The sequence below is a fragment of the Drosophila arizonae genome, chromosome 4 (genome assembly GCF_054131065.1).
Source record: "Drosophila arizonae isolate 15081-1271.41 chromosome 4, UAZ_ARI_1.0, whole genome shotgun sequence".
Lineage (NCBI taxonomy): Eukaryota > Metazoa > Arthropoda > Insecta > Diptera > Drosophilidae > Drosophila > Drosophila arizonae.
The window spans coordinates 17,988,635-18,014,992 of NC_142924.1; the positions used below are offsets into that span (position 1 = coordinate 17,988,635).

General features: G+C 38.6%; 2 protein-coding genes across 4 annotated transcripts; both read left to right on the plus strand.

The window, feature by feature from the left end:
• Nucleotides 1-2,321: 2,321 nt before the first annotated feature.
• Nucleotides 2,322-19,956, plus strand: P5CS (Delta[1]-pyrroline-5-carboxylate synthase). Of its 3 annotated transcripts, none has more exons than XM_089468968.1 (13): nt 2,322-2,495; nt 2,561-2,678; nt 8,811-8,975; nt 9,051-9,191; nt 9,265-9,372; nt 9,452-9,619; nt 9,737-9,925; nt 11,924-12,119; nt 13,085-13,326; nt 14,835-15,092; nt 15,172-15,397; nt 17,574-17,852; nt 19,595-19,956. In XM_089468968.1, the coding sequence occupies exons 2-13, from the start codon at nt 2,592-2,594 to the stop codon at nt 19,855-19,857; spliced, it is 2,322 nt and encodes a 773-aa protein (XP_089325094.1). In that variant the 5' UTR covers nt 2,322-2,495; nt 2,561-2,591; the 3' UTR covers nt 19,858-19,956. The 3 variants fall into 3 exon arrangements, with proteins under 3 accessions (XP_089325094.1, XP_017863545.1, XP_089325095.1); XM_089468969.1 differs by having other exon boundaries at nt 2,383-2,401; XM_018008056.2 differs by having other exon boundaries at nt 2,322-2,678.
• A 4,198-nt stretch (nt 19,957-24,154) lies between these two features.
• On the plus strand, nt 24,155-26,124 carry Act79B (Actin 79B). The gene is made up of 3 exons (XM_018008059.2): nt 24,155-24,300; nt 24,369-25,317; nt 25,382-26,124. The coding sequence occupies exons 2-3, from the start codon at nt 24,393-24,395 to the stop codon at nt 25,585-25,587; spliced, it is 1,131 nt and encodes a 376-aa protein (XP_017863548.1). The 5' UTR covers nt 24,155-24,300; nt 24,369-24,392; the 3' UTR covers nt 25,588-26,124.
• Nucleotides 26,125-26,358: the final 234 nt, after the last annotated feature.

Below are 26,358 nucleotides of genomic sequence, written 5' to 3' on the forward strand. Positions count from 1 at the left end.
CTATATATTTTATATTTTAAATGTCATTTAATTATGAACATAATAACTCAGAGTTGGCAATTGTTGCTGGCCAGCAGCGTCTGCTCCAACTTTTGTTGTTTGCAAAAATAATTAAATGAAAGCTGCAGGATATTTGTGCACAATGTGTCCTGATTATCCACGGTGTCCTGTTGTCCAAGCAATTGCTCGTCTTTTTGTTGCCCCGTTATTCTGTTGTGCTGCATTGCATATCTGACCGCCCTCCTCACGCCTCCCTCTCACTGTGAATAAACAACTCTCGCATTTTTTGTGACTTAATTAAGCTTTCGTTTTTCACTGACAAAAAACAAACACAAAATTGGGCGCTTCTCTTGTTGATGTCGCTTAAATTTCACAATTTATTATTTATAATATAGTAAACTTTATATTTTATTTTACAATTAAAGTTTTTCGGCCTTTTTTCTCCATGTGAAACTGAAAGGGTATTTTTTATTTGTGCATAAATCTGTTTATGTAGGAATACATTAAAGTATCTTATGCATATAGCAGCAGCGAGGCATTAAATCTGTTCTTTGGATAGAATTCTTTACTGTTTGTGTGTGATATAACTAGTAAATAAAATAAATAAAATTCTTTGGAATGCCGAGACATGTAGTTTTCATAGCATTCGTTTGTTCCTAATCACGTATCAAGTTCACGCACTGAAGAGAGAGGGAGAGAAAAAGAGATAGAGGGAGATATGTTATAGCTCGTCTGTCCGTATGTCAGTCCTAAGCATTGAGACTTGCAATTTGGCAAATGCTTTCTCGTTCGTCTTGTGGAATACAATTTCTGTACATTTCTTTGCTTCGCTCAGAGACTAACTGGAAAATTGAGAATTACTTAAGCTCTTACATATAACTGCCATAATTTATGGTAATATTTGATGCTAGAGACTTGAAATCAGTATTATGTAAAGTAAGGAGCTATTGCTTTTAATAAAAAGCCTTTAAGGTCTTTTTGATCAGTCAACCGAACCTTTTTATGTTCAAACTAAATTCATGAAATGGTAAAGTTTAAACTCTAAGCATATCTGAGCCTGACACTCGCTGTCTTTTAACCGCTTTGCAATTGTTAATATCTGCAATGAAAGCCGGAATAATGGCCAGCCAATTTAGTTTATCCTGAATTATAGTATTTAATTATTGGAAAATTAAAATTAATTTGGTTTTTAATTGCTTTACAGATTCCATTATATATATTAATAATAAATATTTATAAATAAATAAATTGATAGATAATAAAAAATGAGTACTGGACTACGTTTCAAGAGTTTTCGTGTGCTATGATGAGCTCTTCTGAACTCTTAATTATCGTAAGGAAACATTCCTACAAATTAATAGTCCTTTTCTTAAAAAATAAATAATACATATTTATTTTCATTGTCTCCCATTCCGCCTTTCATTTATGTTGTCCATCATCAGAATAAAAGTTTTCGACTTACTAATTGAATTTCATTTTATTAATACACACATACATATTTGGTATATCAGCTAATAAGGTCACTTTGGGTGGAGTGCGCACATTAATTTGTTAATATTCATTTAATCAAAATTTATGAAGTGATTTAATATTAAATTCTGATTATAGAGATAAGCATGCCTCGAATATGCAAACAAATCTGCTGTAAAAGCATTCATATAGTTTTAAGCCTTTCTAAATCTCTAACAAAATCAAATACTTTCAGCTAGCTATCTACATATTCTATCCGAACTAATCTGCTTAAATAAACATTAAGTATCTTATAATATGTTTATCTGCCACACACAACATTCCAGCAGCCGAGTTGGCAACTATTTGGCAGTGGCCCTGCTGCTGCTCGTATTTCTCGCCTAATTGAAACATAATTTGCTGGCTTCAATTATTCAACATTATGCAGCACACACGCATGCAATAAGGCAGCAACAACAACTGCTCTAGGCAAACACTAAATGCTCTGATAAGTGGCCAGTTCGCCTCCCATGTAGCATATGATAAGCTGACGACGAGCTGCTCCGTGTGTTCAAAGTGTAAATGTTTGCCATAATCTAAAACTGAGCAGAGTGCGAGTGTGTGTGTGAGTGTATTGATGTGTTGTTGTGCCTGTGATTGATAACATTTCTAATTGAATCACAACAAGAGCTACAAGAGGCTTAACGCACAAAGAGAGAGGACGAACGAGAGAGAGAGAGAGAGAGAGATGGGATGGCACGGTGGAGAGCGGGCCCAGGGGCTGGCCCCAACCAATTTTAATCGCAATCGCAATGAACACTTACAATTACATATGTTTGCGCTTCATTATCAGCAAAGCCGCCAGAGCCGTAGCCGGAGCAGTCCGTCACTAGGCCGGGGCGTGCACGGTGCCAAAACAATTCAGAATCAGTAGAAATCGTTGGGTTTTGCGGTACTGTTGGCTACGCCTAGCTCCACGTTAGCAGCGCGTTCTTCCTTCACTTCGTTTCCATTCTGTGATATTTCGATCCTGTCCAGGATCACATGTAACCAAATAGTTATCGCGTGTTCGTTAAAGTCCATTATCATTAACAAATTAATTAATTTTTAGTAATACCTACATACATATATAAACTGACAAAATGCTGCGTAATAGCTGCAAGGCACTGCGCAACAGCTTTTCAAGCAACACCTGGAGAGCGGCCAGCACCCACGGACCCAGGCAGCCAGTGAGTGCATGAAACCTAAGTGGACAGAAAAGCAAATCTATTTGCAATAATAAATAAAAAAAAAAATAATAATAATAAAATAAAAAATAAATAATCATTAGCTGTGAAGTGTTTGGTCCACATATAAATATAAGATATTGCATAAATATATACTAAACTGCAGTTATTGATAGATCATCTATTACATATACATATATATATATATAAAGTTATATTATATATATATTTTTGAACTGCTGTTTACATGCATTCAGGCTGTTTATGTTTTGATTTTCCCATAATCTGATTGCCTCATGGCCTGATTTTCATTCGAGTTTCTGTTCTAATGACCGGATGAGCTACTTATGAACTCACTGAGCCTATTAGACTGTGAACTGAGAATGGCGCAGCTCTACAAGCTTGACGAGAAAGCTCTTTTGTCTTATGCTATGGTCTAACAAATTTGTTTGCTTGCCTCATAATACTGGACTTGGGCAGTCAAGAGCCTATACAGGGTGACCTGATAAGAGGAGATTAAATAGAATTTGTAGTAAACAAATGTGAAAATAAATACATATAAATATAAATATATATATACAGACAGACATACATATTTAGATTTTTATAGATTTATATATTTATTTCAAGGAATTTATCTGTAAATATATTCATATATCTGTTGAGTATGCAGGGTGAGCTGATAAGACTGATTAGAGTAAAAAGATTTTCTAAATACAGATATAAGCAGGTATATAGATATACATATAGTTATTTTTTAGCATTCTTTGTGAAATGGCAATTCGTCTGGAATATCCTAAAGTCTTGCTGTTATCGATAACTCTAGCAACTGCTGACATAGAGCTGTCGAAAATCACTCCACTCTTATTTAGTCAGCTAATAATCGACTCATCAGCCATCAATAGCCTTTGCTCAGCCTCTGGGCAGTTGTCTTTCATTTGCTCTTATCAAGTGCAGCTCAGCAATAAATTGGACTTTGATTTCCACTGGCGAACCTAATGCAAAGGCCCATCAAAACTGTACAGAAATAGATCAGAATAACGACGCAACGTAGGTCAGTTGCCTACTGCCCCAGACGTGAGCAATATCTACAAGAAAGAATGAAAGAAAAAATAAACACTTTAAACAGTTAGCGGCTGTCATATTTTAATTATGATTAAAATGAATTGCTGATAAGCTCCAAAAAACGTAATAAAATTCGATTTAAATAGGAGGGAAAATTACTGGGATCATTGAAGCTGATGACAGAATGCCTGCGTGAATGATCAATGGAGCCTTGAGTGGCCTCTCTGCCCCTTTGGAGCAGCGAGTTGATTGAGGAATATGCCGCACACACTTTCAGATTAGGCGTAAAATTTTCCTTGGCACTAAAATTTAATCAGCACTCAATCAGCGCCATAAAAGCGTCAGCAACAATAACAATCGGAGTGAAAATGTAGTTGAGAGGATTTCAGCTTGATGTTTTTTCTCTCTTCTTTATGACTAATCGAAGTGGCAACAGCTTGGCATTGGCAATAAGGATGCTTGGGGTTGCGTTGGGTTGGGCTAATTGAAAGGACAGCTAAAATCGATTTATGTTTTTGGGTTAGTGGCGAATGCTGTAAATCATTTGCAGTTTTGGGTACGGATTGACGGACATGCAAAACATACAAATGCCAAAAATGGTTGAGGGAGTCCAAACACAACAACAACAACAACGAGAACAGGAACATATTGTGTGCATGACAAACTGATAAAATGTCACAAAAAGCATTGACACAGCACGACAGCTGCTGGTACAGTGCGGCGTATACGTGTTAAAATAAATTGTAAAGTGTAAATATTGTATTTCAAGACTGACGCACGTACTCTCCGGATGGGAAGGAGAGAGACGGAGGGAGTGGGAGAGCTGGCAGGCGGTTTTCGTTTGGCCTGTGGAAATTCAATGCCATTTGCCGTTCGTCTTTTGCAATAAACTTAAAACCCTTTTAAATATGCATCGACCAGCCCTGGCCAACGGGCAAGGGTCGACAGCTGCATTTGCATATGTCTAAAGTCCGCAGTCCCCCGTCCCCCGTCCTCCGTCTCCAATCCGTAGTCCACTATCCACAGAGTCCAGCGTTGCCTTTGACACTCAAAACGATTTGGCTAGGTCAGGGTCGTCGCTTCGTCACCTCCCTTGATGCCTAGCCTCGACTGGAGCACGCCGGCGTCATCGTCGCCCCACTTTGACACGTGTTGGCAGTTATGGGGCAGCTAGTTGGCTATGTGTCTGCATGTGTGTGTGTGTGTGCGGTACATCATAAAAATGCGACACAGTGGGGTGAATGAAAACATGGCGTAGCGTAACAAGCGTAAAACGTCGCAAAAAAAAAAAAAAAAAAACAAAGAAAAAAAAATGAAATGAGAATAAAAATAAATATAAGAAGCGTCCAAGCAGCGTAGAAAATTGTGTAGAGCACGAGAATCAAACAGCTGTTGTTATTTCCTTTTTTTCTGTTTTCCGTTTCTGTGTATTGAAGCCGCTGGGAAACGCTCTCTAATAGAACTTTAACATTCCATAATAGTTGCCGCATGAGCTCGCTAAACGATGACCCTTCAAGCAAATATGGGACATCTGAATGGATTTTTTATAGTTTTTTCCATGACATTGCATGGAGCTGTGCTAAAAATATAAAATGGATTAAAATTGGCTTCTATATTATTTTACGAAAAACATGTTGTAGAGATAGTCTTTATAGTTGCAGATAAATAAATAAACTTTAGAGCAAGGCTCTTAAGTTTTCAAAGAGTTTTCAGCCACAATTTTATTTATATAATTTAATATTTATTTTATTAAATATTAACAGATTAGTATCCAGCTACCTTTTATGCACATTAATCTAAAGTATACTTGAAATATATTTTTCATATTTATATATTTTTAAAAAATATTTAAATGTTTCATTCAATTTAAAATTATATTTATTAAGGCTATGATTTTAAATAGACATATTTTATTATATTTTATAGACGTATTTTATGTTGGTTCATTAAGTTCTAAATATAATGATTGTCTCCTAGCTCTTCAGATTTTTTTTTTTTTTAAACCTAAACTGCTTATTTGGTTGAGTATCAAGTTATTGGAGGCTTTTTTTTCCATCTCTGGGCTTTAGTCGCCCATTTTTGGCATTCTGAGATCAATAATATTTTTTTAAAAATAGTTCATAAAAGTTCCGTAACTTTTTTATATTTTTAATCCTGATTCTCTCCACAATTCCACAGTAGATTTGTACATTTTATTGCTCGTTAAACTATGCGACACACAATTTTCGCCATTCGCATGCATTGGCCATAACCGTGCTTCTCCTCCTCCCATTTTTATAGCCCGTTTTATGGGCTTCGTCTACGCAGGGTTATAAATTATTCGAGCAAAGCCAACTTTTTGGGCAGTCAACAATTTAATTACTTGATAATTAGATTTGTGAGAGCAGCAAGCGGCAAGACTCTCTTCGTCTGGCCTAGCTGGAGCAACTGTTATCAAATGCGAAAGCAAAACATGCCATGCTCAACACTTTGATAACAAACAATTAACAAATTGCTGACCAAACAATGGCTCAAGGTTAGCTCTGTTTCGATATGGCAGCGTGCTTTATTTAACAATTGTTTTCATTTTGGCTCTTATCAAATTGAAAGAGCCGAAACCCTAGTGCGTGAAAGATTGTTAGTATAAAAACAATTGAGTTTCTTTGAATATGAGACAAATCGATTCTAGCCAGTCAATTGATTGCCTGAGCTTTTATTGCTGCCATTTATCGCTTCAGAGACTAAATATAATGATAAGAAAATAAAATGAGCAAATGATTAGAAGCAGACCAAATGGCAACAGCCAAGTAAATGCAGAAGTAACAAGCAGAAGAAGAATCATAAATAGGCAAACAAAAATGACACCTTTTGATCGCCTCAACATTTTTTACGAACTGTATTTACAGCGTAGCCCGCTGAGAGCTTTATAATGCTGACAGTTCGATGTAAGAAAATAAAAATATTTACGCCCCAATTTAATTTACAGTTCAATTGTACAATAATTGGCATTGAATACGCCTTCGCCTTCGTCTTTGGCTCTGGCTTTTGCCTTTGAAAGTGCCGTAGCTGTTGCCATTGCCATTGCCTTTGATTTCGTTATAAAATATGTGAACATAAATAATTTGCGGCGCGTTTCGCTTTTTTATTGCGCCTGAGCCAATAGCCAAAGCCAATCAATATGGACACCCCAACAAAATATTGTTGAATCACTGAAGTGTGCCCAGGCCAATGGGGCGGATGATTGATGTGCTGAAAACCTGCAAATCTAGAGCAAATGGCCGTCCCCTCCTAGGCTTAAGTAAATAGAAAGCACTTAGGACTAGATGAGTCAAGATGTTGTTTACGTCTTTCAATTGCCTCAAGATGTGGAGAAAAGTAACAAATGAATTGGGTGAAAAATTCTGAGAGTATTATAAAATTCTAAACCTGATTGTAGAATGGATTTCTATGGAAATATGAATACATTAAGTAATGACGATGCATTTTAGTTAAAGTACTTATATAGTAATTATTGTCCATTGGCATTGTTTTCCCAAGACGTAGAGTGTGAGCATAGGACAACTAATATAATAACATACCTATACATACATACCTATTGCTGAAATTAATTTAAATATTTTCTTTGGCCTGTTTATCTGTTGGTCTATCTCTTATATTATATAGATAAATCATATTATGTTAAAATTTATTATTATTCAGGTAGCCTCAAGAGCTGAGCTGCATTTTGGTATGCTGCTTCCACTATTCGAGTCAAGCCTCTTGATCCGCTTAATCAGCTGTTGGTTTAAAAAATTGATTTTATTTTATTTACTAAAATTGATAAGAATTACAAAAAAAAAAAAAAATAATACATTTATTAATTATATAATTTATATTTTTATTCTAAGTTATATTATTTATATAAATTGATTTATATTATTAGTATAAGTTATATTTATTATATAAAGTATTTATTTATTTCTGCTAACAAATAATTGATATTCAAAATATTTATATTTTAATCATTATTTATAATATAGGATATTTTATTGAATTACTCTAAAATTTAATAAAAATTAAATTGATGCTAATTACTTAGTCCATACCATATATTAGTTCAGAATATAATATTACATGTTATATTATATATATGACTTTTTATTAAATTATATATACATACATATGTATTAACTTATTATATTTTATTTCATATATTATATATATTAATTTCATACCTACATGCATTTCCTAGTGCTATGCCTCCAACCGTGCACTTTGTCATTTGTTTACAATTTTCACTTCAATATATTTTTTATCAATTTAGCCAAGGCTCAAATATATAAATAAATATATTCGATTGCCGCACCAATTCCGGCTATACGTTTATTCCAATCCATATATATATAAACATGTATATATATTTCTGTCAGTGTTTTGTTTTTGATCCGAGGTGTCTATGTGATTGTTGACGGAAGCATCTGCTCGGCTGAAATTTCCGTTTGCCAGACAGCAGTCGGTCTCCGGCTCTGGCTTTTATTACCCGGAAGGCAGCACATCAAATTGTATATATGTTGCAATCTATCATATTTTATTGGAATAGAATTTAGCCTGTTCAAGCATTTCATTGCATCACATCTGAACAAAATTCGATTGAGCTTAATTTAGTTAATGCAATTTTCAGTCGAGAGACTCGAATTGATTATCGCATTTGGTGCCCAATTATTAGCTGTTTTAGTTGTTGCCAACTGTTTATTATGCACACAGCCATATTTACAGCTCTGGCTTAACGGCAATTTAGTAATTATGATTAGGGCCACACGCACGCACAGAACTCTGATTAAGTCGATGATTGGTGATTAGAGTGTGGCATAATTAATTGGATTGCCATTTGGACTACTCTCAGTTGATTTTATTTTCAAGCTCTTTGCTCTCCCAATTTACGACCTCATTATGTGTTTGCCGATTGTAACTGATAAGGCACTCACCCACACACACACCCACACACAGAGACTCACAGTCTGTGTTTCATTGCTCTTCCTCTCTCTCTCACTCTCACACTGTGTCTGTTTATGACTTGTGCTAATATTTGTTTAATGTCTTGATTCGCCGTAGCTGCCGTCCATAGAGAAGCGCCTGGAGAAGGCCCATCCACAGTTCACGGAACGAAGCCAGCTCAAATATGCCCGTCGCCTGGTCGTTAAACTGGGCAGTGCTGTCATCACGCGCGAGGATAATCATGGCCTGGCTCTGGGTCGTCTGGCCTCCATTGTGGAGCAGGTGATTAAATTGAAATCGCAAATGAATTTTAAATATCATATTTAATTCACTTGCTTACTATTTGCCCATATGTAGGTCGCCGAGTGCCATTTGGAGGGTCGAGAGGTCATCATGGTGACCAGCGGAGCTGTGGCCTTTGGCAAGCAGAAACTGGCCCAGGAGCTGCTCATGTCGCTGTCGATGCGTGAGACGCTGAATCCAAAGGACACCAAAGAGGTGATACACACATACATACACACAAGATAACTGCTATTTAGAGTTTAGCACTAAGGTTGTGGCTATTCAATAGTTCGATGGCGCCACACTGGAGCCACGTGCAGCTGCTGCGGTGGGTCAGTCGGGTCTTATGTCACTCTACGATGCGATGTTTGCCCAGTACGGCGTCAAGATTGCACAGGTCGGTTAAGCGCACTGTAGAGCGTTCATCACTACTGCTACTAACTGTGTGTGTGTGTGTGTCTGCTATATTGATTTAGGTGCTGGTTACCAAGCCGGACTTCTACAACGAGGAAACACGCAACAATCTCTTCTCCACGCTCTCCGAATTAATTAGCCTAAATATCGTGCCAATCATCAACACGAACGATGCCGTCTCTCCGCCGATGTTTATACGTGACGACGAGCCGGCTGGCGGTGCAAGAAAGGTGGGTACTCGAACGCACCACAAAGTCACGTGGCTAAACAGCACTCTCTCTCTCACTCTCTCACTCTCTCTCTCTCTCTCTCTCTCTCTCTCTGTCTATCTCTGTTGTCTTCTACAGGGCATACCCATTAAGGACAACGACAGCTTGTCGGCCATGCTAGCCGCTGAGGTGCAGGCTGATCTGCTAATCCTCATGTCCGACGTCGATGGCATTTATAATAAGCCACCCTGGGAGGATGGCGCCAAGCTGATGCACACCTACACCAGCGACGACATCAACAGCATTGAGTTCGGCAAGAAGTCCAAGGTAAGTGCAGAGGCTGCAGGTTGTCTATTTTAAGACTAACTTCGCCTGATACTTCAGACTTATTTAACTAGCTTAGACTCTATAAAATATTAATTTAACGTTTCTGTTCGCCATTTAAAATGTAAAAGAAATTCTATGCAAATTGACAAACTTTGCCTTCTATAAAATATTTATTGACTTTTTATGTCTGATATTTCAATTTTAAAAATATTCTTTAAACATTCAACTAGCTTGGCCTTTAAACAATTTATTGATTTTTTCTGTTAGACATTTAATTTGTGACAGACATTCTTAAAAAATTGCCCACTTATTAAATTAGTTTCATGTTTAATTAACAATTATTATTTTTGTCATATATTCATAATTCCCAATATCTTGGCAGCAAATTAAAAAAAAATTTCAGTCTAAGGACCATGAATGAAAGTCATTCAATTAACACAGACTTTCTGACTAATTCCATAAATATTTTGTATTTGTATTACCTGAAAAAATGATATAAAATATTTATAATTTTTCAAGCTTATCAAATTACCAGTAAATTACATTGAAGAGAAATTCAATTTGCAGAAGGCGTTCGAATTCTTAGCAATTTAAACAGCGCAAAATTAAAGTGAGCTGCAATGCAAAGAATTTAATGATAAATTCTGAAAATTTTATGAAACAAACTAAATTTGCTTGATAAAACACAAAATTAAGCTGAAGAATATTTAATTTCATATAATCCAAAAACTTTTACTTTTTAAGTTTGGGCTGCAAACTCCGAATTTTTAGATTGAATTAAAAGTCATTCATAAATTATAAAAGATATTTGGTGAAAGCCTTAGATATTATTTGTTTTATATTTTTGACTGCTTCCAGGCAAACGTCTGGCCATTTGTAGATAAATAAAGCTAAAGAAAAATTGTAAAGAAATTTTTAAATAAGCTTAAAATATTTTAAGTTGTCTGCATCTATGCATTTAAAAAAATATTTTTTATGCTGCTTAAGTATTGTAAATTTCAAAAATATTTACCGAGAAAAATAAATATTTTTCCCAGCATTTTTCGGGTTAAGAACTGTTAACACACGTGTGCATTTTCACATATGTTCCCATTAATTCTTTTTTATGATATTCTAGGAAAAATAAATTCTTGATAAATTTTAAGAGTACTTAACTTCATTTATTTTAAACGTGCTTCAAGTTGGAAAGATTTTTTTATTTTATCTTGTTTAATTTAATTAGAATTGATATTCACAGGAAAGGCTTAGTAATAAATTAAAATGTTATTTCCAAGATGCTTGAGTCGAGAGGTCTTAGCACACGTGTGAATAATTTTCTCTGCATGAATAAAATTTTTAGGCCTTTCGGGGGAAAATTAAATAAATTCTTGAAAAATTGTGTCTTAGAATATTTAATAAAATATTTAAAAAACTGATATCATTTAATGGAATGTGAACTAAAATTATTAAAAGAAAAACTTAAGAATTTTTAGTAAATTAATTTCAAGCAGTTTAAGTTCCTTTCTCTATATTTTGTCGCATTTCAAGAAAATGCCAAAACATAATTCTTTAAGAGGGAAGTCTAACAATATTTAGTTAATAGTCTAGCTCTATTTTCAAAACAGTTTGCAGTGTGCGCGAATAGTACGTAGACAGTCACTAATATAAGTATGTGTATTTCTGTTCTGTCGACCATTCCATTTGTTATTTATGGGCACTGTCTGGCGAGTTGTCTGTTTTGCAAGGTGCTTGCATTAGCGCGAATCTCGTTAAATATTTAAAAGGCAAAACGCGTTGACACCGTGCAGAAACTTTTGCTGTTCCTGCGCAATAATTTCTTGGCTACTTGACAAGGTGCTAGGAGGGGTGGGGGAGGTGTCGAGAGTAGGTGGAAGTGGAAAGCCATTACAGCTGCAGTTGTCCCGCATTGCAAGTTAATGGCGTTTATTATGGGAGTTTGTTTATTGCATGCTTCACACTTTGGCTAACTATTTATAATACTTTCACGAATACTTGCAGGTGGGCACCGGCGGCATGGACTCGAAGGTGAAGGCAGCTACCTGGGCTCTAGACCGCGGCGTCAGCGTTGTTATATGCAACGGCATGCAGGAGAAGGCCATCAAGACAATTGTGGGCGGCAGAAAAGTTGGCACATTCTTCACCGAAGCCACCGAGAGCGCCAACACCATACCCGTCGAGGTGATGGCCGAGAACGGTAAGTGTTGCAGCCAACAAAGGAGATTCACTTCACAGGAATCACAGAGAACAATGCAATGCGGGAATGTTTGCCAAGAGTTTGTAATAAGTGAATAAAGCAGGATACTTGCTCAGACTTTGGCTACATTGTCTGCCATTGTTAAAGACAAATTAGAATACACACAAATAGCTAATGCTAAGTAGTTGTATGAAGATTTGGGCAAGATTCTCGAGTGTGGGTGTCTTGTGGACACTTGACGAGCATTTGCTTGGCCAACTCTCAACTATGTAGCTGGGTTAGCTAAGTGTTAAGTGGTCTAGAGAGTGGGGAGGGTAGGGGTGGTAGGAGTAGCCGCCGTGGGCAACACTTGGCAAGTGCCTGACTGACACAGTGGCCATTTAGTGAGGGCGGAGAAACGAGGTCACAATGGCTGCCAGTTGAGGTTTACCTTCGTCGTTCTGCTGCGCTCTGCTTAGTAGCTCCAAGTGGCAGTCGTTGGCCCCAACGGCGCCTTGGCGCTCGTTGCTCGTTATCCAAGTCCGGCTCTGACATCTGGCATGTTGTGCTGCAATTTTTAGTTGGCGAGTTTAATTTAATTGTAGTTATTTGGGACAGCTGAAATGCGGCGCGGCGCGGGCAAAGAGCTTGAGAAGTGCTTCTTAATTAGCCAGTTGCAACTTGTTGAATCGTATTTTGGGACAGCTGTAAATGGTTATTGTGCCAGCACTAGCTAATTGTATCACTCTTGATCTGTTTACTGCAAAATAAGAAGAGAGAGATCGAGATAGAGATAGAGATAGAGGCGGAGATAGAGATAGCGCAAACTAAAGTGAAAACCTTTTAACAGCTTTACAAACTGCTCGCAGCGGAATACTAGCTGATGAAAAGCAGCTTTCGCTATATTTATTCAAGTGGCCAGCAATTAGTTGGCAGCTTATCAGCTCAAACTCTAATTCGAACTCCAACTGCAACTTTTTCGACAGCTCGAACTGGCAGTCGTCAGATGCAGGCGCTGTCCCCGGCCGAGCGCGCGTTGGCCGTCAACAACTTGGCTGATCTGCTGGTGAGCCGCGAGAAGTTCATATTGGAGGCGAATGCCAAGGACCTGGAGGAGGCCCAGAAGAGCGGCCTGGCCAAGCCGCTGCTGTCGCGCCTATCACTCAACTCGGCCAAGTTGAAGAACCTGTCGATTGGCCTCAGGCAAATCGCCGATGACAGTCACAAGGTGAGTGTGGAACAGCAGCGCAGTTGATTGGCCGAGAGGTCGACGGCAGAAACAGCGCGACAACAGAGTGCAAGAAATCTGGGCAAAAAGTTTACACAAATTGCATTAGTTTTGGCTGTTGTTGCAAACTGTTGAAAAGTGTTGAAAAGCGTTCAAAATGCTGTTGACTGCTACAAAAAATCGAGTTAGCCCGGGCCACTCTCTCGGGCCGGCTAAGTGGTCATTCTGTGACCCACAACAATGGCCCCAGCTGTGCGTCTGTGCAGCTACAGTTTTCATGCTTTAACAATATTATGAAATCTCCAAGCAATTTTACACTTCAACAAAAATTGACACCCAAATGGAGCTGAAGGTCGGGCTGAGGACCTAAGCAAGTGGAAGATAAAAGACAGCTTAGCTGCTGCATCTAGTGTGTGTGTCTGTGTGTGTGTATGTGTGCGAGTTAATGTCACAGCCAAGACAAACACACACACACTCACACACACATACACACTCATGTGTAGCGGCCACAGTTGATGGGGCATTGAGAGAGTGAGCGCTGCTGCTATCCTTTCGCAGCCAGGCATTTTATTGGATGTGATTGTGCGGAAGCGCAGAACTTTTTCCCGCTTGCCGGCAAGAAAACTTTTTTCCGGCCACATACACTCACTTACATGTGTGGCAAAACCAAAAATCATAAAATAGGGCGAGAGAAAAACCGCATAACTGGCTGAGAATGGGAGGGGGAAAAGGTATTCGCAGGCGACAAACAAATGCCGCGCACTTTGCTTTTTGTCTTCGCACTGCCTGAGGCAATCAGCAAAATGATGTGAATAAAGATCTGATGGTTTTTTCTTTTCCTGTTTGCTCTTTGTGATGTTTCGCTTAGCGGAACTTTGAATTGCACTTAAGCAAGTGGCGGAGCTGTTGCAACAAGTCATATCAAGATTTAATGACTCGACGAAAATGTTAATATAAATTTGGGAATCGAATCAGGGCTCCACTCGAAACTCTTGACAGGCAACAAAGTTATTATACGCTTCACATGAAGGGTGCATAATAAGGGCATTTTGTGGAAATTGACTTCGTCTCCAGCTAGCCATGACTTATCCAATTGTCCTCTGCAAATATAATTTAAAGTTTCGCCCTGCCAGGCCAGAGTCAATAGTAATGACCATATAACCAAATTTACGCAGCGCACAAGTGCGACGGGTGGACGGCGGGGGCCGGCAGCTGCTGCGAGGCGTGGCGCAGCAATATTTCCAGCCAATTTCCAGCAGAGGCACGAGGTACTCCGTGTGGGGCAGAGCATTAAAAATAAATAAAGATTACGATGAGCTGAGTGCTTTGATTTATGTAAAACTGAGCCATGGCAACGCCTCAAAATGGACGCCTGGGATTAGAATCGGCCCTACATAAATAGTCGATTATTTCTCTTATATGGGCTCGCTTCCGTTGGGGCGCACCACATGGCGTATGTGTAATGTATTAGCTGCTGAGTTGCCAAATGGCGTTTTATTTCCTTGCAGAATGTGGGTCGCGTGCTGCGCCGCACCCGCCTGGCCGACGGACTCGAGCTGAAGCAGGTGACCGTGCCCATTGGCGTGCTGCTCGTTATCTTCGAGTCGCGCCCGGACTCGCTGCCCCAAGTGGCCGCCCTGGCCATGGCGTCCGCCAACGGGCTGCTGCTCAAGGGCGGCAAGGAGGCGGCGCACAGCAACAAGGCGTTGATGGAGCTGGTCAAGGAGGCGCTCGGCAGCGTGGGCGCCGAGCATGCAGTTTCCCTAGTGAGCCACGACAGTCAACTAGCGGTTGAGAGATGCCTTTGGCTTGAGTTTGAGTCTGAGTTTTTGTTTATTTCAACAGGTTTCCACACGCGAGGAGATCAGCGATTTGCTGGCCATGGAGAATCACATTGACCTGATCATACCACGCGGCAGCTCGGAGCTGGTGCGCAACATCCAGGAGCAATCGCTGCACATCCCAGTGCTGGGCCATGCCGAAGGCGTGTGCCACGTCTACGTGGACAAGGATGCCGACTTGAGCAAGGCCTTGCACATTGCTCGCGATGCCAAGTGCGATTATCCAGCAGGTAAAGCATTGCATTGATTGACTGAAACTTGATCTATATATTCTAGATCTAGATTTTGAGCAGCTTCAAGCTGACTCATGTACGACCGTTTCTATGTTCATTAAGCACCTCTCCTGAATCGTTCATAACCATGGCCTACCTTTCCTTAAGTCTAAGGTAGATGCATATACATATTTTCATTCCTGACAAACAGGATGTATTCTAGTCGGTCACTCCTCATCTAATGTATTCTTATGACTCGATTGTGCTAACATTCATTCCTAAGATCAATAACTCTACCTTGTGGCTAAGGCAGAGGCATATCTTTATAATAAAGACAGGATATCTTCTAGTCGGTCAGTCTTTGTTTTATGTTCTATATTTTTATATTATATATCTTCCATAAGATATATTGAAATACAGTCATGCCTCTAAGTTTTATTAGATTTAAATTATCATGCGGACTTCTAAGGCATAAGCCTAAGGTAGAGGCATATATTGGGTAGTCTAAAAAGTTTTTTCGTATTTTGCCAATAGATGTCGTTGGCGTCATATATCTCCAGTGCTACAAATCACATGATGTACACATTATGGTGTTCGATTGGTAGCACTTTAAGCTTCGATTGCCAAAAAAAAAAATGTAATTCAAAGAATTTGAAAAAAGTTACAGCTGTTCAAAAATGAGTGAAAATAAAGATTAAATTCGCTATATTTTGAAATTTTTGTATAAAAAAGGGAAGAATGCCACGCAAGCCACTAATGAAATTTGTGATGTTTACGGTGACGATGCTCTATCAGTTCGTGTAGCACAACAATGGTTCGCTCGCTTCCGTTTTGAAAATTTCGATGTGAAAGATGCACCTCGCTCTGGTCGACCAATCTTTGAAAAAGTCGATGAAATTATGCAAAGGATTGACCAGGACCGTCACATAAGCAGCCATGACATCGCAAATGAACTAAACAATCGTCATCAAACGGTTCTGAACCATTTAGAAAAGGCTGGCTACAAAAAGAAGCTTGATGTATGGATACCACATGAATTGTCTGTGAAAAACTTATAGGACAGAATTAACATTTGCGATTCTTTGCTGAAACGAAATGAAATCGAACCATTTCTGAAGGGAATGGTAACAGGAGACGAAAAATGGATCAAATACGACAATAATGTGCGAAAAAGATCATGGTGCAAGAGTGGTGAAGCTCAACAAGTGGTCGCAAAGTCAGGATTGACGGCTCGAAAGGTAATGCTGTGTGTTTGGTGGGATTGGAAAGGAATAATCCACTATGAGCTGCTTCAGCCTGGTCAAACGATTGATTCGACACTTTACTGTGAGCAACTGATGAGATAGAAGCAAGCAATCGAAAAAAAAAACAGCCAGAACTGATCAACAGAAAGGGCATCGTATTCCATCAGGACAACGCCAGACCGTACACATCTTTGATGACCCGGCAAAAACTGAGAGAGCTTGGCTGGGAAGTTTTGATGTATCCACCATATAGCCCTGATCTTGCACCTTCGGACTACAATTTATTTCGGTCAATGCAGAACTCCCTTAATGGAGTAAAGTTGGCTTCAAGAGAAGCCTGTGAAAATTACTTGGAGCAGTTTTTCAAAGAGAAACCACGAATGTTTTACACGAATGGAATTATGTCTCTAGTGGAAAAATGGTAAAAGGTGGCCGACCAAAATGGTGCATATTTGATTTAATAAAGTTTATTATAAATATTAAAAAATATGATTTGAAGTTTCACTACAAATACGAAAAGACTTTTTAGACTACCCAATATTTTCAATATTTATAGACGGCATATCTTGTAGCCTGTCACTCCTTGTCAAATGTACTCTATTTATGTATGATATATTTTGCATAACATACAATATATACATATACAATCATGCTTATCCTTAGCTCAGTTATATTAGACGTATAAAATTAAGACCCCATCATACTAAGGCTTAAGCCTATGGTAGAGGCCTATATTTTCGCTCTTGACAGACAGGATATCTTCTAGTAGAGCAGTACTCGCCTTGCGTACATTTTTACCTTAAAGTTTTCATAGTTTCCATCAGCCACAAGAGCTTGGCTCACAGCATAATGCGCTGCTCATTATACCCAGTTTTAATTATAAAATCTTCCACACCGTCACGCTTTGTTTTGGGACAAATTAATTGCATTTTTGTTTCGCTTCGCTTTAGCCTGCAATGCAATGGAAACGCTGCTCATACACGAGGATCTAATGAGTGGACAGATTTTCAACGATGTCTGCAACATGCTGAAACGTGAGGGCGTCAAAATCTATGCGGGACCGCGTCTGAATCAGCAACTGACATTCGGCCCGCCCGCTGCGAAGAGTCTGCGTCACGAATACGGTGCCCTGGAGTGCTGCATTGAGATTGTGCCCAGTCTGGAGGAAGCCATTAATCACATACATACATACGGCAGCGGTCACACGGATGTCATTGTTACCGAAAATGGTATGAAAATTGAAAATTAATTTTCAATTGCTCGCAATCGAAGCTGAAAAATGATTTTAGCAGTGAAACCGGGTAGGGGCAGGGGGCAGGGGGCAGGGACCAACGGGTCCTAAATACCTATAGCTAATGACAATTCAATGTGCGGGCTATAAATTAGTTTTGCCAGTGCTTTGTGTTGCCCACTATGCGATATATGGTGGGTTTATGCCATGGGCAGCAACAACTCTGGCTAGATTTATAGATGTGTAGTGGGCAGGCATTCGGGACAGTAATGGATAGATATGGCTAGATAAAAGTATTTGCAACGCCAACGTGTAACAGTTGAAATGGATGCAAATGCTTATTTGAATATGTGATAGATGTAGAGACAATCGATAAACAGAGCTGAATGAAGAATATATAGATGGATGATCTATTGTAATTGGGCAATTATTTATTTACAATACCTACATTTGTCTCTTAGGCTATTTATATTTTTATTTGCAGCCCATATATTTGTCTATTAAGTTTCTAGTATTTTTATTTATTTATCAGCAAAATTAAAAAAAAAAAAATCCTTAAAGAATGTTGCTAAAGTTTATAATATATTATTCTGATAGATACCTTGAAAGTGTAGGTGCTAGATCATATTTCTTATACATATTATATATAGAAAGATCAAATGATTAATAGATATCTTATATTGTATAGCTTGGGTAGATTGTGTATGTTGTCAAGACAAATCAATACAGTTGATGATCTTAAAATGCCAAGCTAATATTCATTTATTATTTATTTTTACCGAAACTTTCTGAAGTGCTGTTCCTGAAGCTAAAAAAAAAATAAATAAAATAAATAAATAAATAGACTTTAATAAGTTCTCAAGATATATAAACTTAAAAGAACAAACAAACAAGTTTATTGAGTACAATCGCCCACGGTGCTATCAGAAGGTGCTAAAAGAAATATAGATAGAAGCAGCGGGTAGATTAGATAGATTGTATGGGTTGGTAACACCAGCCTACAAAACAATTTATATTTTACTTACCAAGAATTAAATGTGGGACTAGAAAAAGGTTTATAAAATATTTTTAGAGTATATATATATTTTTTTAGAGCTCTAGCTTAATTGCCTTGCCTAAAAATGGCTTTACTTATGCATATTATAAATTTTACATTCTAATATATTTTATATGTATACTTTCCTTATTTATTCATTTTAATATTTTTGATTATTTTTTATACAATCCAACAAGACTTAAATTAAAGAAGATTGAATTTCGCTTGATGCATTCAACTCATTTGCTGCCATCCACTGGGCATTTGCAGTTGGATTCGTATCAACTTTCGACTATTCGAGCTCAACTCAGCCATGTTGTTCGCTGAGCTGTGAGCTAATTGAATTAAATGGAAAAACCCAATGTCATGGCAAGTGCAGTGCAGCGCAGTCGTCATATGTCGAGTCGTTAGTTGCATGCATTTGGCATATGTGACAGGACCTTGCCAAAGGTTCAGGGATCAGGTTTTAGTTTTAGTTTTGGCTTTGGTTTTTTTTGGTTTGCTCGCTGCCAAAACAAATTTAAATCATTTGGGAAATTAATTTTATTCAGCATTCAGCATGCACGCAGCACACGTGCACATTGCATATTAGAGTTTGCGTGTGCGAATGTGAGTGTGTGTGTGCATGTTTTTTTGTTCTCAATTTTCTCTCAGTTTTCTATTTTGCTTTCAATTTAACATTTTCCATTTTCCATTTCGTGCAGATGCCACGGCACAGCGTTTCCTCAACACCGTGGACAGCGCCTGTGTGTTCCACAATGCGAGCTCGCGTTTCGCGGACGGCTTCCGCTTCGGCCTCGGCGCCGAGGTGGGCATCTCCACGGCCCGGATTCACGCACGCGGCCCGGTGGGCGTCGAGGGTCTGCTGACCACCAAATGGATACTCAACGGCCAGGATCATGCGGCTGCTGACTTTGTCGAGGGCGGCACACGCACCTGGCTGCACCAGCAGCTGCCCATCGATTAGTTTCCTAAGTGACTTAAGATGACTTCTGATATGATCTATGTAAATTCCCTGTAAATATTCGATGAGTAAATATTTCTGTTTCCATTTTCTACTGGCAAACGACTGCAGCATGTTATGGCGTTACATCGTAACGGATGGGTAATTACGGCTGCATGGCCCGTTGACAGCTGCCAGTCTCCGGCCACATGGGAGAAATTAATTCAAGTGGAAATTATTTGAGCGGGCAACTTGTTTAATTAATAAAATGTGTAGAGCCAAAGGGAAAACTGTCAGAGCGTGTGTCTTCGGCGCAAACTTTGTGTGCAAAGTGGCCATGGCCACGCCCACCACAGTTGCACGCCAACGCTGCTGTGGCTGCAACTGAAGCAGAGGCTGCTGCAGCAGCACCACCAACAGCAACATTGTTGACAGTGAAAATTAAATTAAAATGACTCAAGCAGCAAGCGCAAGCGCTGATTAAACTTGCAATTTTTCATAAATACAGCAAACACATAAAAAAGGAAAGAAAATGTAGAAAACAAAATCATAAATTAGCCATAAAACGTGAACAATTTTCTGAGCGAGAGAGAGAGTGAGTGGGCGGGAGGATTAGAGTGAGAGGGAGTCGCTTGGTATGCACGCGTCGTCGGGTATTTTAATTTTTATGTGCATTGAAGCAAGTTTTCAGCGCTAAGTTTTCAGTTTTCAGTTTTCAGTGTTCAGCTCTCAGTTTTCGCTGTCTGAAGCCTGGGCCAAGTTTATTTTAGTGCCGCACGCCGCATTGCGTGCCAAAGGGCCAACGTGGCCCCAACAGCCGGAACGCGATTTAACGTGCGCTCCGTGTGCTGTGCCCTGTCAACGCATCACGACTCCGGACTCTAGCTGGCACTCCACCAACATTTTGGAAGTTGCGAGCTGGGTCAGTTTGCGCCCATTTCAGCCATTTGTAGTACCAAAAGTCTCGGGTAGCGCCATTTTCATTCACAGTAGCAAATAATTGCCGGGGCTAGGCGAAGAGTTTGCGCCTGGAGATTAGGCTAATAAATGTGGAGTGATGGAATGTAGAAGAGATTATATCATACTCCTATAAAGCTGAGTGATCTAGAGATTGATTTCACATACTTCTACTTCTCTCTTTTGTACTTCTCTTTATATACAAAATAACTAAAAATTATATAAAACTCATAGCAAAGCTCTTCTTCGCCAAAGCTGATCAAATTTTGTATATAAATAAATTAAATTATCCAAAGATATAAATAATAAAATGAAAAATCATATTAAGCAAGCATTTGCAGACCTATAACTTTTCTTCATCATAACTTAATAATTTTATTATACAACAAAAGAACTTTTTTTCACTCAAATCTAAATCAAAAGTTGCAATTTTAAATATTTCTTTATGTATATGACAAGCTCTCTATACAAAATAAATAAAAATCATATTAAATATATTTTCGCAGACCTAAAGCTTTTCTGCATTAAAACTAATTAGTTAATTAGTTTTTTTTTTAAATTAAATTCAAATCGGAGTTTTTGTTGAAGAGATCTTTAAACTAAATAGATAAAATTCATATTAAGTAAACATTTTTTGCCTGAAACTTCATTATAATTTAATTTAGTTAATTAAATTCATGAAAAATAATAAAATCTCTATAATTTTGTTGTATTTGTATAAATAAAGTACCCTCACTTCTTTATGAATATAAACTATAATTATTCTCTTCGCATCACTAAGACTATTTAAATTATATTCTACCCATACACAGTCTAATATATTGTCCTCTATATGAGATTCAAACTCTTAAGAAGTTTATGCTGCAGCCAAAAATATGTCTAGGTTTTAGAGTTGACAATAGTTGACAAATATTTCGATTCCTTAACCAACACTAACTTTAACTGCAACTTTTCTCGTGCTCAGCATTTATTCCAGAGCATATTTCTATTCAATGCAAAATACTCGCCGTCAAAACGCAAATAGCAGAGAACGCAAATTCGTATTAAAAAGTGCAAAACGTGTTGAAAACTTTTCAATTGACCCATAATCCCTCCCAGTTTCTAGGCGCTCTCGTGTCTAGATAACAGGCTAGATATATCAACTGGCGTTCAACTCAAAGGCAACGAGCAAGCAGACAATGATACCTATATACACATACATACATATATACATATATATGTATATAGTGGCTGTACCTGCCGTTAGCAATAGTCACGTAGTTTTCAGATAGTTTTACCAAGCACTTGAGAAACTTCCCAACTGTCTGTGTGTGTGTGTATCTGTGTGTATGTGTGTGTGGATGGGTAGTGCGAACAGCAGTTATAACGACTGCAGTGGGGCGCTGCATAGCAGTTATCCAACTTGCAAAAATATAGAGAAAAATAAAAGGAAAGACATTCAGAAACTCTAGAATATCTGTGGCATGTTTTGTCTAATAATTCACTGCCAGCTAGAATTTTACGCTACACTCAATTAAAATAATAAACAGCACGCATATAAATCTCGTAGCTAATATTACGTTAAGATCGAGCGATATGCGAGTGCACTGCCAACCGAGAAATTGTCTGCACACTCACAATGTTAGAAAGTGCAATTTATATATATATTTAAATTATTTAGTTTTTTTTTTTTTTTTTTTGGTTTTAAATGTATTTCATTTTTCTTTTTGTGTCGTTTGGGGCATCTTGGGCCGCACCATCTATGGACCGAGCGAGTGCAGGCAGTCAAATCATTTTGTCACATCATTGGCACAAATCTTCGTGATACACAGAGAAGCAGAAGAAGAAGAAGACGAAGAAGAAGAAGAAGAAGGCTGCTCGCGCCGCACGCTGGGGCCAAAGTATGTGGTGCAAGCATGCATTGTTCAGTGCAACGCATTTATTTATATAAAAACTTAAAAATATAACAACAACGTACGTACGTACCGCATATGCCTATACAAGTCCTGGCGCATCTCATCTCCCTCATGCAACGTAGCTGGCAACCACTGCCAGGCAGTGGCACACACAGGCATAATTTGATGAACATGAAATGATACAAGTTGAAAATTGGCAATCGACTATTTCATAATCTCGGAGATACCCTAACTGAGTATCTGTTTCCAAGTGGCATGTGAATGGGTGGCTGGGAAATTAGATGGATAGAGCAGAAAGTAAATATGAAATATATTTGACATGTAATGTATATAATAAAAATTCTTAGATTTTTATAGACTACAAAGAAATTAGTGAAAATAAATTTATTGAATTAATATTAATGAAAACAAATTAATGAAAAGAAAATATAAAAAAATGATGTTAATGATTAAGAACAGATTTTTATGAATTGAAAATCGATTAATGAAAATAAAATACATTATTATATTATTAATAAAAGAGCTTACACTTTTGGTAGCAGTTTCGAAAAATTAATAATAAATGAATAGCAAAAAAAAAATTTAATTATAAAATATAAAAATTTAGTATTTAAAATTCCCAATAGATTTTCTTATATATAATCATGATATCATAATCAAAAAAATTGTTTAATGCATACTAGTCTTTTATATTTAAATATATATACATATATTTATTTATATAAATATATATACATAAATTTATTTATATACATAAACAGATTTTTTAAAACAAATATAACATTTTATTATTTTTTTTATGAGGCTAAATTTTAAATTTATGCTTGATTTAATAAAGTTTTCTTTGTAAACTTTCTAAACCATTTTATTCGTATTTTTAAGTAATTAAATATTATCTATAAATATTTTGGGTCTCTGTCAAAGCAACTCGTGGCGCTCCCACTTTTACAGCCCCAAATTCAATTGTTGCTCTAATAAATGTGATTTCTCGTTCTCCTTATAAGCACCTTCTTTCTGAAGAGCTTATGAAATTGAAGTTCAAGGACTAGAAAAGCTTTGCCAGATGCATATTAGAATTAAAGTTGAATTAATAAAAAAAAAATAAATAAATAAATAAGAAATTCATATATAAATGTACATATAAATCAAAATGTTCACATACAAATATACATACATACAAATATACATATATACTTACATACATATATATAAATATAAATAGATGAATATTAATTCATCAATATGTAATAAAATTTCCAGTTGAATTCCCTCCATTCAACTTTAGGCAAACTAATTTCCATTCATGATTTCAACACACTCACCATAGTTAATGTACCCCATTGTTGCATAGACTGCCAAAATAAAATCTGTGTTGTCACATTCCTCGGCTCCTGCCCCGCTGCGCCCCCTGCCCATGCCCGCGCTCTTAGCATGCAGAACTCAGAATTCATCAACATGTTACTAGGGTGCAAAAGAAAAGAAAAAAGAAAAAAGAAAAGAAAACCAAAACAAATATCCATTGTTCTGGCAAGATGACGGACAGAACTTATTTAAATGCAGATGTCGGCCATATAGCGAATCACTCTGATTGCTGTCGCTGTGCTACATACACGTCGTGAGTGGCGCCTGTGCCATCGCTAATCGCTGATCGTAAGGATCTAACGTCTGGCTGTCTCTTTGTAGCTTTCAACTTAATCTTCTGCCAAAATGTGTGACGAGGAGGCATCAGCTCTGGTCGTGGACAATGGATCCGGCATGTGCAAGGCTGGCTTCGCCGGCGACGATGCGCCACGCGCTGTCTTCCCATCGATTGTGGGTCGTCCTCGCCATCAGGGCGTGATGGTGGGCATGGGTCAGAAGGATTGCTATGTGGGCGATGAGGCGCAGAGCAAGCGCGGTATTCTCTCGCTCAAGTATCCCATCGAGCATGGCATCATCACCAACTGGGACGACATGGAGAAGGTCTGGCATCACACCTTCTACAATGAGCTGCGCGTGGCTCCCGAGGAGCATCCCGTCCTGCTCACCGAGGCCCCACTCAATCCCAAGGCCAATCGCGAGAAGATGACACAGATCATGTTCGAGACCTTCAACTCCCCAGCCATGTACGTGGCCATCCAGGCGGTGCTCTCGCTCTATGCCTCCGGCCGTACCACTGGCATTGTCCTCGATTCCGGCGACGGTGTCTCCCACACTGTGCCCATCTATGAGGGCTACGCCCTGCCACATGCCATCCTCCGTCTGGATCTGGCCGGTCGCGACTTGACCGACTACCTGATGAAGATCCTCACCGAGCGCGGCTACTCGTTCACCACCACCGCTGAGCGTGAAATCGTGCGCGACATCAAGGAGAAGCTGTGCTACGTGGCTCTCGACTTTGAGCAGGAAATGGCCACAGCCGCCGCCTCCACCTCGCTGGAGAAGTCCTACGAGCTGCCCGATGGCCAGGTCATCACCATTGGCAACGAGCGCTTCCGCACACCCGAGGCTCTCTTCCAGCCCTCATTCCTGGGCATGGAGTCGTGCGGCATTCACGAAACCGTCTACCAGTCGATCATGAAGTGCGACGTGGACATCCGCAAGGACTTGTATGCCAACAATGTGCTGTCCGGCGGCACCACCATGTATCCTGGTAGGGGAACGACTTTTTGGAAATATCTCATTCATACCTAAGCTAAAACTCTAAATCATTTCAGGTATCGCTGATCGCATGCAAAAGGAAATCACCGCCCTCGCTCCGTCCACCATTAAGATCAAGATCATTGCACCACCTGAGCGCAAATACTCTGTGTGGATCGGTGGCTCCATTCTGGCCTCTCTGTCCACCTTCCAGCAGATGTGGATCTCCAAGCAGGAGTACGATGAGTCTGGTCCCGGCATTGTGCATCGCAAGTGCTTCTAAGCAGCGAATGCATTACAACAACAACAACAGCAGCAACCAACAACAACATCAAACAGCAAGAAAAACAACAACAACTAGAGACACCAACAACAACACCAACAACAACAAGAACAAGTGGCGTTTATATATAGCCTATATGAGAAGATCTGACACGCATATCTTATATCTGACATTGGGTATATGTTTAGCTATGGCCAGGCTAGCTGCATCTGGGCGCCCAAGCGGCGCTGCATGCACAAAACAACAACAACAACAACTACAAAAACAAAAAGTATCTTTAAAATTACATTTAGTTGAAAAGAGGCGGAGGAAGTAGAAGAAGCAAACATAGAGGACAAGAGACACCCCCACATGAAAAGAGAAAAGAGAACAAACAGTAAAGACAAGCAAAAATCGAGTAGGTAGAGCATATTTTATATTTAGTTACGATTTGGATTTTTTTTTTCTGATTTGTTTCCAAATTACGGAGCTGACCAAAAAAAAAAGAGCACAAAAGAACTCAATAAAGAAAAGACAATCGGATGTACAATGAAACAAGGTATAAATGTGTATATATTATGTGTATATATGTGATATGTCTGCTCACACATCAAGAAAACTTTGAAATGCCATCAAACAGTTGCCTACTCAGTTCGCTGTCTGTTCGATGGGCTGGGCAAACTTTTTTAATTACGCTAACCCAGGGGCAGCCGGGCGATCCTATCACAAAACGTCAATCAGCAATTTGTGAAACTTTTCAACTGTCCGTTGCTGTAGCTGTAGATGTATCTG

What these genes read in the sequence shown, in the direction of transcription:
- P5CS (XM_018008056.2), top strand. Translation starts at nt 2,592, where the DNA reads ATGCTGCGTAATAGCTGCAAGGCACTGCGCAACAGCTTTTCAAGCAAC. An exon ending in CCCACGGACCCAGGCAGCCA is followed by an intron (nt 2,679 to 8,810) that starts GTGAGTGCATGA and finishes GATTCGCCGTAG; the next exon opens with CTGCCGTCCATAGAGAAGCG. An exon ending in CGGCTGGCGGTGCAAGAAAG is followed by an intron (nt 9,620 to 9,736) that starts GTGGGTACTCGA and finishes TGTCTTCTACAG; the next exon opens with GGCATACCCATTAAGGACAA.
- Act79B (XM_018008059.2), top strand. Translation starts at nt 24,393, where the DNA reads ATGTGTGACGAGGAGGCATCAGCTCTGGTCGTGGACAATGGATCCGGC. An exon ending in CGGCACCACCATGTATCCTG is followed by an intron (nt 25,318 to 25,381) that starts GTAGGGGAACGA and finishes AAATCATTTCAG; the next exon opens with GTATCGCTGATCGCATGCAA.